The sequence below is a fragment of the Palaemon carinicauda genome, chromosome 25, assembly GCF_036898095.1.
Source record: "Palaemon carinicauda isolate YSFRI2023 chromosome 25, ASM3689809v2, whole genome shotgun sequence".
NCBI lineage: Eukaryota > Metazoa > Arthropoda > Malacostraca > Decapoda > Palaemonidae > Palaemon > Palaemon carinicauda.
Window position 1 is genome coordinate 96,564,799 of NC_090749.1, and position 11,748 is coordinate 96,576,546.

The following is an 11,748-nucleotide window of genomic DNA, read 5'->3' on the forward strand; positions in this document are numbered from 1 at the left end:
GACGAGATAAACTCATCTACAGGAGGGGGTGGAGCTGCAGAGGTTGGAGAAGGTGAAGGGGTCCGCCTGACGGGGTTCCTGGAGACCAGCTTTTCCTGGGGAGGAGTTACCACGAAGCCCACTCCTTTCCTTTTCTTCAACGGTGGAGAACCCATCCCAGGGTCCCGCCTCTGATCAGTGCTGGAAGGCTTGATAGCCTGGACCACAGCCTTGATCATGTGGCGGAACCAAGGTAGACGGGTAACTGACGCTGTGTCAGCAATCCCCGCTGGAGAAAAGGGGATCTCGCGACCCTTAGGAGTGGTCACCACGAGGCCTTCCTGAAAAGAAAAAGACTGCCTAGACCTCTCTGCTGATTTTCCTTGTTCTGCCGTTATCCTCCTCTTGTGCGGAGGTGAATCCTGGGAACGCCTCCCAGGAGGAGCATCCTGCCGAGGATCCTTGCGGTCCGAATGACCCACCGTAGGTGAGCGACCTGTAGGCGAGCGACCTGTAGGCGAGCGTTCACGCGAAGGGGAAAGGTGGTCATAGGGCCGCGAGTGATGGCGCGCATGCGCAGGTGCATGCATGTAGGAGCGCGCAGGTGAATGGCGCGCAGGAGAATGGCGCGCAGGAGGGTATGCACGAGATCGATCAGGAGAGCGTGCATATGAATGCGCAGGAGAAAACTCCACAGAAGGAGCTGGCGAGCGACCGCGCGACCTCTTGGGGGAGCGCTGGTGATGGTGGGAGGGAGAAAGATGTCTCCTAGAAGACTTAGTCTCCCTCAACTGGTGGCGCGCAGATCTGTCGGCGATCGGGGCGCATGTAGGAGAGGCCCCTTCTTTACCGCCCGCAGGACCCACAGCGTGTTGGCGTGAAGGGCGAGCTGAAGGAGATCGTGGGCGTGAGTGCGCCAAACTTAAGAGGCGCTCAGAAATCGAAGGGCGCACAGGGGCAACTGGAAGCGCAAGAATCGACGTGCGAGACAAGGGCGAACCCTTGCGAACGTCTGAGTCCGAAGATCTAGAGGGCGCTGGCGAGCGTGGGCGCACAGGGCGTGCAACAGGCACAGGCACTAGTGAGTGCTTGCGCGCGCGCACAGGCGAGTGATGGTGAGCAGCGCGCCCATCAGGAAGTTGTTGCTTCTCAGGGTGAGGGTGCCCTAAGGAGAGCTGGCGAGCAGTGGAGCTCTGGCGAGAAGGAGATCGCTGGCGCGTTGGAAGTCGTTGCCCCTTCTCTGGATGTCCAGGAGAGAGCTGGCGCGCGAGAGAGCGCTGGTGCGCAGGAGATCGCTGGAGCGTTGGGGAGCGCTGGTTCTTCACAGGCTGAAGAGCGCGCCCAGAAAGGCGCTGGCGAGAAGGAGATCGCTGGCGCGTTGGTGAGCATTGACCATCCTCAAGATGAAGAGCTCGCCCAGGGGCGTGCTGGCGAGCAGGAGAGCGCCGGCGCACAGGAGATCGCTGGCGCGTTGGAGAGCGCTGGCGCACAGGAGATCGCTGGCGCGTTGGAGAGCGCTGGCGCACAGGAGATCGCTGGCGCGTTGGAGAGCGCTGGCGCACAGGAGATCGCTGGCGCGTTGGAGAGCGCTGGCGAACAGGAGATCGCTGGCGCGTTGGAGAGCGCTGGCGAACAGGAGATTGCTGGAGAACAGGTGATGGTTGAAGAGACGAAGATCTGCGCTCAACTGCACGCAAGCGCGCAAGCGCGCAGGTGCGCGCACAATGGCCAGGGACTTAACCCCAGAGTCCTTTTCCCCCGAAGGAGACGGTGCCTGTAGGATTACAGGTGACGGCAGCACTGAAGACTTGGCAGGAGAAGGGGATCGTGAACGATCCGCAGAGAGGTCAAGAGATGTTGCAGGTATGACCTTCTCCTGACGAGGAAGTTCCTCCGCAGGTGGAGGAGAAGGAGACCCAAAGAGGCGCCTCTTCACCCCTTGATAGGGAGAAGGGAGCCCCCTCTCTCGCAGAGGCCTACGGGCCTTACGACGAATGCGACCCCTGGGTAAGGAGTCAGGGTCATCGGTCCTTCGAAGAGGGGTCTCTGAAAGCGCGCTACCCCGAGGGGGAGACGAGCTCGCAGGAGAGACCGGAGGCCCCACCCTTCCCTCCGAAGGCTGTGCGGAAGGGAGAGATGGGACTTCAGCAACATCCGAGGCAGCAGGATCAAGGGTTAGACTTGCCACGTCAGAAGGGGCAGACAACACAGTATCGACAATGTCCGAAGGAAAAACCTCCGGCATTACCGGTGACTGTTTGACTGCAGCCCCCAGCTGCAACAAGTCAAACAGGCCTTCCTTGGAGGGAGTGCCCTTAAGCCCCAAGGAAGCTCAAAGCTGAAACAAACCATGATTAGAAACAGTGCAGTCGAATTCATCAAAATATAATAAATCCTCCCCCGGGGGAGGAGAGGGAACAACCTCGCTAAGGGAGGCCACGCCCTCTCCACCACCACGAGGTTGGCAAAAACCACTAGGACCTGCAATCTCACTCGGCGGTTTCACAGGTGAAGCCGGACGAGGGAGACCTTCGGAGGAGGTTCGGGCGGCGCAAGGAGAAACCCTAGAGACCTCCTTCTTCAAAGTCACCTTCGAAGGAGATCGGTCTCTCTTGGGCTTCTTCTTGCGTCTACGGCCGAACTTCTCCCACTGGGAGGCAGGCCACTCCCTGCACTCACTGCACACATTCTCCCTGTCACACCGTTGACCTCGGCAAAGGGGGCAAAGGGCGTGAGGGTCCGTCTCCAAAGAGGACATAAACGTCCCACATGAACGCTTAGGAACTCCAGGGCAAGTACGCATCGTAGAGTCGAGGCCAACTTCACACACACTAGATAAAGAGAAAGCAGAATTTAAAGGCTGTCAAGCGAGGGTGAGAGCAGAGACGTCTGATCATCACCCGAGCCAAAAGTGAATTGAGCTATTCACAGTGTGTGAGGGGGGAAGGGGTGAGGGGGGGAAGGGGTAGCTAGCTACCCCTTCCCTACCCCCTGCTAATTAGCAAGGGGGTAGTTAACCCTCGTTTAATTTTAATGGCTCGTCATTCAGCTCCGCCAAATGTTACCCCATGGAAATAGCAATGGTTTGTATTGGGTTACGGAACAAAGGTGTTTTTGATTAATTTGGAGTTTTCTGGCATCCTGACATCTAAGGGCGCCAAAGCTGTCCGCGTTAAGTGTGACCAGAAAACAAAGGGATTTTGTCGTAGGAAAACTATTTTTGGGTGAGATAGCCATATCGTCCTGATGGAAGTTCCCTCGGGCAACTTTCTACAGTATAATATTTCTGCGATTGATATTACAAGAGACTTACCGTCAGGTATCACGGGGTTCCAACCCCAGGGAAACGACTATCCGAAGATATATTCTAGATGTTTTATTCCAGCTGTTACCAAGCTGTGGAATGATCTTCCTAATCGGGTAGTTGAAGCAGTAGAACTTCAAAAGTTCAAACTTGCAGCAAATCTTTTCATGTTGACCAGGCTGACACGAGTCCTTTTATAGTTTACATATGACATATCTGTTTTTGACGTTGTTAATAGTTTATATAGGACATATCTGTTTTGACGTTCTCACTGTTTCTAGAATGATTTATTGTTAACTTTTTCTCATCATTTATTTATTTCCTTATTTCCTTTCCTCACTGGGCTATTTTTCCCTATTGGAGCCCTTGGGCTTATAGCATCTTGCTTTTCCAACTAGGGTTGTAGCTTGGCTAGTAATAATAATAATAATAATAACCATAGATATCTGCACCCCAAACAGACCTTACCCAGTCTAATCCTCTAAGGCGAAGGACAAGTATTGCTCATCAGAAATCAATTGCACCGAATTTGCACTTAGAGGTTTAAAGGTCACTCATGAATGGCAGATGCAAGGGGCAGTGACTTAGCCCTATCAAGCAGGACAACGCCCGAGAGACTAACCATATTACATATGATCAGCGCCCAAGCCCCCTCTCCACACAAGCTAGGACCAAGGATGGCCAGGCAATGGCTGCTGGTGACTCAACAGATAGACCTATAGGCTCCCCCTCCCCCGCTCCTAAGCTCACAAGGACGGCGATGTTGCAACGTCCAAAGGAACTAACGAGTTTGAGCGGGACTCGAAGCCTAGTCTGGCAATCACCAGGCAGGGACGCTATCACCAGGCCATCAAAATCCTTAGTTCCACCGACTAAACTATTCAATTGGGAAGATCATTCAATAATTTGGTAACGACAGGAATAAAACTTTCAAATATATCAGGCTATTTGTGTTTATTTGAAAAAGGAACAATATAGAATAAAATTTCACTTGTGGAGAATGTAAGAAGAAATTCTACTCAACACACAAAGTTCTTAATAGCAATATTCCATCAGTGTAGTTATCCTGGAGGCACGATTTGAAGCTGATGCTAAAGTGCTTACAGTAAACATCGGCTAGGCAGCAAGACATGCTATTAATATAATCGTAAATCTGCCTCAGTGTTTAAAAAAAAACAAGGAAAACTACATGGACCCTCTCTCTCTCTCTCTCTCTCTCTCTCTCTCTCTCTCCTCTCTCTCTCTCTCTCTCTCTCTCTCTCTCTCTCCTTCCCAAGTAATAATTCTGCTATCAATATTGTCGTCAATCTAACCACTGTATGTTTAAAAAAGCGAGGAAAACTACGTGCACTCTCTCTCTCTCTCTCCTCTCCTCTCTCTCTCTCTCTCTCTCTCTCTCTCTCTCTCTCTCTCTCTCTCTCTCTCTCTCTCTCTCTCCTTCCCGATTAATAACTCTGCTATCAATATTGTAAATCTTCCTACTGCTTCCTACTGTATTTGAAAAGGCAATGAAAAGTACTTGGACTCTCTCTCTCTCTCTCTCTCTCTCTCTCTCTCTCTCTCCTTCCCAATTAATAATTCTGCTATCAATATTGTAAATCTTCCTACTGCTTCCTACTGTATTTAAAAAGGCAATGAAAACTACTTGGACACACACACACACACACACACATCTCTCTCTCTCTCTCTCTCTCTCTCTCTCTCTCTCTCTCTCTCTCTCTCTCTATTAATAATTCCTCCGTATCTCTGCGTAGTTCGTGCGTACAAAAAAAATCATAATTACTCACGATTTGAAGGGACACTTTCCTCAAATTATACCCACCCAAGTTGAAATATGACCCATAGCTAACTTTTTCACTAACCATGGCCATCGCCTTGGAAGTTTCTTCACGTAATTCTGGTCACGACTTTTACCTTTTTTTATTAGAGACAAAACTACCGCATTATTATTATTATTATTATTATTATTAGTAGTAGTAGTAGTAGTAGTAGTAGTAGTAGTAGTAGTAGTAATTATTATTATTATTATTATTATTATCATTATTATTAGCTAAGTTACAACCCTACTTGGAAAAGCAAGATGCTATAACCCCAAGGGCCCCAATAAGGAAAAATAGCCCAGTGAGGGAAGGAAATATTATTAGCTAAGCTACAACCCTAGTTGGAAAAGCAAGATGCTATAAGCCCAAGGGCTCCAATAGGTAAAAATAGCCTAGTGAGGAAAGGAAATATTATTATTATCATTAGCTAAGCTACAACCTTAGTTAGAAAAGCAAGATGCTATAAGCCAAAGGGTTCCAATTAGGAAAAATAGCCCGGTGAGGAAAAAAAATATTATTATCATCATTAGCTGAGCTACAACCCTAGTTGGAAAAGCAAGATGCTATAAGCTTAAGAGCTCCAATAGGGAAGAATAGCCCAGTGAGGAAAGGAAATATTATTATTAGCTAAGCTACAACCCTAGTTGGAAAAAGAAGATGCTATAAGCCCATGAGCTCCAATAGGGAAAAATAGCCCAGTGAGGAAATGAAATATTATTATTATCATTAGCTAAGCTACAACCCTAGTTGGATAAGCAAGATGCCATAAACCCAAGGGCTCCAATAGGGAAAAATAGCCCAGTGAGGAAAGGAAATATAATTTTTAGCTAAGCTACAACCCTAGTTGGAAAAGCCAGATGCTATAAGCCCAAGGGCTCCAATAAAGAAAAATAGCCCAGTAAGGAAAGGAAATAATATTATTATCATTAGCTGAGCTACAACGCTAGTTGGAAAAGCAAGATGCTATAAGCCCAAATGCTCCAATAGGGAAAAATAGCCCAGTGAGGAAAGGAAATATTATTATTATCATTAGCTAAGCTACAACCTTAGTTAGAAAAGCAAGATGCTATAAGCCCAAGGGCTCCAATAAAGAAAAATAGCCCAGTGAGGAAAGGAAATATTATTATTATCATTAGCTAAGCTACAAACCTAGTTGGAAAAGCAAGATGCTATAAGCCCAAGAGCTCCAATAAGGAAAAATAGCCCAGTGAGGAAATGAAATATTATTATTATCATTAGCTAAGCTACAACCCTAGTTAGAAAAGCAAGATGCTATAAGCCCAAGGGCTCCAATAGGGAAAAATAGCCCAGTGAGGAAAGGAAATATTATTATTAGCTAAGCTACAACCCTAGTTGGAAAAGCAAGATGCTATCCCAAGGGCTCCAATAGGGAAAAATAGCCTAGTGAGGAAAGGAAATATCATTATTAGGTAAGCTACAACCCTAGTTGAAAAACCAAGATGCTATAAGCCCAAGATCTCCAATAGGGAAAAATAGCCCAGTGAGGAAAGGAAATATTATTATCATCATTAGCTAAGATACAACCCTAGTTGGAAAAGCAAGATGCTATAAGCCCAAGGGCTCCAATAGGAAAAAATAGCCTAGTGAGGAAAGGAAATAAGGAAATAAATAAACTATATGAGAAAAAATCAACAATATTTTAAAAAGAGTATCAAAATAAAAAGATATGACATATATAAACTACAAAAAAGCTATAAAAAGTAGACACTTAGGAATGAATATTCCTTATGGGTTAGATTTATAAATTTTTACCATTTGTGAAAGGGGTCTGGGAGGGCCAATCAGCGAGCAAGTGGAATAAGGAAAAGTTTATTTTAAGAGGTTGGACATCAAGGTAGAAGAAATGAAGAAAGAAAGAAGGTAATCATATATGGAAATCACAACTAAAATTGTTCATCTCTAAAGTCATTACAACAAACCCTTATTCTGGTTAAGCTTTAAAGGCCGCTCATGAATGGCAGAGGCAGGGGACAGTGGCATGCCCTAGCAAGCAGAACAATGCCCTAGAGACTGACCATATATACATATGATCGGCGCCCAAGTCCCCTCTCCACCCAAGCTAGGACCAAGGAGGGACAGGGAATGGCTGCTGATGAATTAGCAGATAGACATATAGGCTCCCCAACGCCCATCTTTAGCTCACAAGGATGGTGAGGTTGCAGCGACCAAAGGAACAAGAAATTTTGAGAGGGACTTGAACCCGAGTCTTGCGATTACCAGTCAAGGACGTTACCACAGACCACCACAACCATAAATGCAAGATAATTAACCATTATGAGTGATTGAATAGCCCTACAATTCAATTATAAGAGAACATGACCAGCATAGGTTGAATAATATTTAATCACTAGTATGAAATTGAATAATCTCATTACTAATTATACTGTTACTACCATAACTGAAATCCAGACTAATTCGACTAACAGTTTTAGATTCTTCTTGGCTAAAGGAAGTAATTTCAGATTGATTACTGACTGTATCAAATAACTATCTAATTTCAATTTCACCCACAGTGTTACACTTGTCCTGGTTTGTGTAATCATTAAATACTTATACAAAAATTATACATATTAATCAACTCTATGCCGACACAGATAATTAACAATGATGCTATAAAATATCGCGATATTTTACAAAATTTAAGTATTTCTGTGATTTACAAAACTTAAAGTATTTCTATGAGATTTGGTTCAAAACTAATTGGAGAAGAATGAAGGTATTGTATGTGGTGAAAGCGAGAGAAAATGGTCTTGACTTACAAAGAAAATTTCCTTATTCCTTCGAATTTATCCAGTCTCTAAGAGATACGTTCTGAAAGGTTATACAAAGAGAGAGAGAGAGAGAGAGAGAGAGAGAGAGAGAGAGAGAGAGAGTCAAGACTAGTTAGAATAAAACAAAATGTAAATATATATGTAAAAGGTTCCCTTTAATATTAGATCCAGAAGACAAAAAATATCATTGTAGATCTCTCTCTCTCTCTCTCTCTCTCTCTCTCTCTCTCTCTCTCTATTTACTAATCTACTAATATAACTCTACCTCTCCTTCTCTCTAATTACCTCCTAGTCTCGATACCTGTCCCAGTTTTGCAACCACGACCCAACAGCCCCCATGCTTCGGAACGAATGTAGGACACTGATACAAGTCCTACGCCCTGTGTATGTCTTTCCTTCTGACCCCCTCACCCCCCATCAGTATCCAGGGGAAGAGGGAAGGGCCTTCCAAGACCATCCTAAGAACCAGGATGACTTTAGGCAGCACTGGGTCAGTGACTTGTAGACCTGCCCAGTGTTAAAGAGACTTCCCCTGTGGTAGGACTGGACAAGCAATTGTATAAAGGTGATACTGATATAGCGGTCCAGTTTTATTTGATTTGTTGATTGTTTAGTGCTTAATTAATACTTGTTTAATTGAGTTTTAGATATATATATATATATATATATATACATATATATATATATATATATATACATATATATATATATATACATATATATATATATATATATATATCAAACTTTTGTTTATAATTAAAATGTTAAGTGGTATTAGAAGGAAAAACGAAAAAAAAATTTTTCGATCGTATTCATTCTTGAATAAGGATGAATGTGGTCCTGAATGTTGTGTTACGGCCGTTTTAATGTTGAAATATTATCAGGAAGGAAGAAGCCATACTAACCATATAGAAGGAACGTGCGTACAAGCTAAGAGTGAATGATAGTGTGTGTAGGGGTGTTCGACAACCTACTCATGAGCTATCTGAGTTTGTGTATTAAGCGACTTCTTATGGGAGTTTTACCACACCAGGGGGTTCATCCACTATTATTATTATTATTATTATTATTATTATTATTATTACTAGCCAAGCTCCAACCCTAATTGGAAAAGCAAGATGCTATAAGCCCAAGGGCTCCAAAAGGGAAAAATAGCCCAGTAAGGGAAGGAAATATGGAAATCAATAAATGATGAGAACAAGTTAACAATAAATATTTGGAATTAAGCTGTCAGACTGGTGTGTGCTGTGTGTGTGTGTGTGTGTTATTACTAGCCAAGCTACAGCCCTAATTGGAAAAGCAAGATGCTATAAGTCCAAGGGCTCCAATAGGGATAAATAGCCCAGTGAGGAAAGGAAATAAGGAAATAAATAAATGATGAGAACAAGTTAACAATGAATATTTGGAATTAAGCTGTCAGGACCGGTGTGTGTGTGTGTGTGTGTGTGTGTGTGCATATCAACCTATTAGTTCCTTAATTGGTGACTGGTGACGACATACGTGGGAAAAGTCTTAATTGGTGACTGGTGACGACAAACGTGGAAAACTAAAGGAAAGATATGTCCAAATATTCTTTTAAAAATAAAATAAAATTAAATAAGTCTGTCAAATAAAAATAAAAATTGAATTATTTTTTTGTTTAGGCGATTTCTTAACAAAAATTCGATTCTCTTAATCACCTCTGATGATTGTTACAGTTAGGACAATTAATTTGATTAATATTCTAGAATTTATAAGACGCTTGATCAGATAAACACTCGTGATGATACCCAACATTTTCACACATCCCTAGCAAACGTAAACAAGTTTATCTTAAGGGATTCCTCAGGTAAGGTAAAGTTAAAAACGTACATTGTCTGAAAGTTTAAGTTCTAAGATATAAGAAGTTTATTGCTAGACACGAGGAGTATTAAAAGGAAGTAGATAAATTCTCTTTAATTAAATACTTGCCAGAGCCTTTTATTAATTAATTATCAGGATCATTTATAAGTAAAAAGATCAATAAAAATCGAATGGTACCTAAAACACTTAGCTCTTCTAAACCTTACACATTTGCCATTTAGTTAAGACTTTTGAGAGAGAGAGAGAGAGAGAGAGAGAGAGAGAGAGAGAGAGAGAGAGAGTAAACCTCACATACTCGCCATTTATTTAAGACTTTTTAGAGAGAGAGAGAGAGAGAGAGAGAGAGAGAGAGAGTAAACCTCACATACTCGCCATTTATTTAAGACTTTTGAGAGAGAGAGAGAGAGAGAGAGAGAGAGAGAGAGAGTAAACCTCACATATTTGCCATTTAGTTTAAGACTTTTGAGAGAGAGAGAGAGAGAGAGAGAGAGAGAGAGTAAACCTCACATACTCGCCCTTTATTTAAGACTTTTGAGAGAGAGAGAGAGAGAGAGAGAGAGAGAGAGAGAGAGTAAACCTCACATACTCGCCATTTATTTAAGACTTTTTAGAGAGAGAGAGAGAGAGAGAGAGAGAGAGAGAGAGAGAGAGAGTAAACCTCACATACTCGCCATTTATTTAAGACTTTTGAGAGAGAGAGAGAGAGAGAGAGAGAGAGAGAGAGAGAGAGTAAACCTCACATACTCGCCATTTATTTAAGACTTTTGAGAGAGAGAGAGAGAGAGAGAGAGAGAGAGAGAGAGAGAGTGTGTGTGTAAACCTCACATATTTGCCATTTAGTTTAAGACTTTTGAGAGAGAGAGAGAGAGAGAGAGAGAGAGAGAGAGTAAACCTCACATACTCGCCATTTATTTAAGACTTTTTAGAGAGAGAGAGAGAAAGAGAGAGAGAGAGAGAGAAAGAGAGAGAGAGAGAGAATTTTCTAATGGATGTTCTCTACATTCAGATGATGCCATCAAAGAGCCCCCCCAATCTGGTTAACCACGGTCACAATACTCTTGGTCTACTGCACCAAGGAGACTTCAGGTAACTTAGAGGTCGCCACAGACAATGACGGTCTGATAGTCATCGCGTCCTACCAGGCCTTGGCAATCATTGGTATCTTGAAGGTGGGTCTTATTGCTTTCGTCAAAATTGGGCCAATCAAAGATTTTGCTAAGGGTATGTATTTACCCATGACATTTGTTTATTTATTTATTTGTTTGTAAGCAACTTCACACAAAAACTACTGTACCAATTTTGACCAAACTTCGGTAGGCAGGTTGGGTATGATCCAAGGATGAATCTGTGACATTTTGGATTAATTAAACCAATGTACAAGCAGCAGTAATTTGAAAAATAATTGCAAAGTTAAGTAAATGGCAAATATTTTGTTGTTTATTTTATTTTTTTTTTTTTTTGTAAGCAACTTCACACAAAAACTACTGTACCGATTTTGACCAAACTTCGGTAGTCATGTTGGGTATGATCCAAGGTTGAATCTGTAACCTTTTTGTTTATGTAAACCAATGTACAAGCAGCAGTATTTTGAAAATAATTGCAAATTTAAGTAAATGGCAAATATTTTGTTAAGTTTATCTTTTGTTTTGGAACATTACGCAAAAACCACTGGACCAATTTCAACGAAAGTAGGTGGACATGTGGGATAAGCAATGACAAATCTATTATATTTTGAAGAAAATATATCGAAGCGCAAATACGCAGTGGAGTTAAAAGCAAAGTAAGACCACTTGGCGTGGCGAAGGTATGCTCTCTACTGAGAGCCCCTCTAGTTCATTCTAGAATGAAACTGGATTTTCTTTTTACCAAAGGAATTAAAGGGATTTTATAAGTAGTTCAGAGTCATTCGAAAAGGCCAATGTCAGCAGTTCAGAGTCAATCAAAAAGGCCAATGTCAGCAGTTCAGAGTCATTCAAAAAGGCCAATGTCAGCAGTTCAGAGTCATTCGAAA

At 42.9% G+C, this 11,748-nt stretch overlaps 1 protein-coding gene across 1 annotated transcript in view; it reads left to right on the forward strand.

Moving 5' to 3' along the window:
• Positions 1 to 9,272: 9,272 nt before the first annotated feature.
• LOC137619287 (uncharacterized) overlaps positions 9,273 to 11,748 on the forward strand; it is a 10,912-nt gene continuing 8,436 nt past the window's right edge. The window contains exons 1-2 of the mRNA XM_068349454.1: positions 9,273 to 9,282; positions 10,761 to 10,906. Coding sequence (XP_068205555.1) covers positions 9,273 to 9,282; positions 10,761 to 10,906 — 156 coding nt within the window. The remainder of the gene's footprint in view (positions 9,283 to 10,760; positions 10,907 to 11,748) is intronic.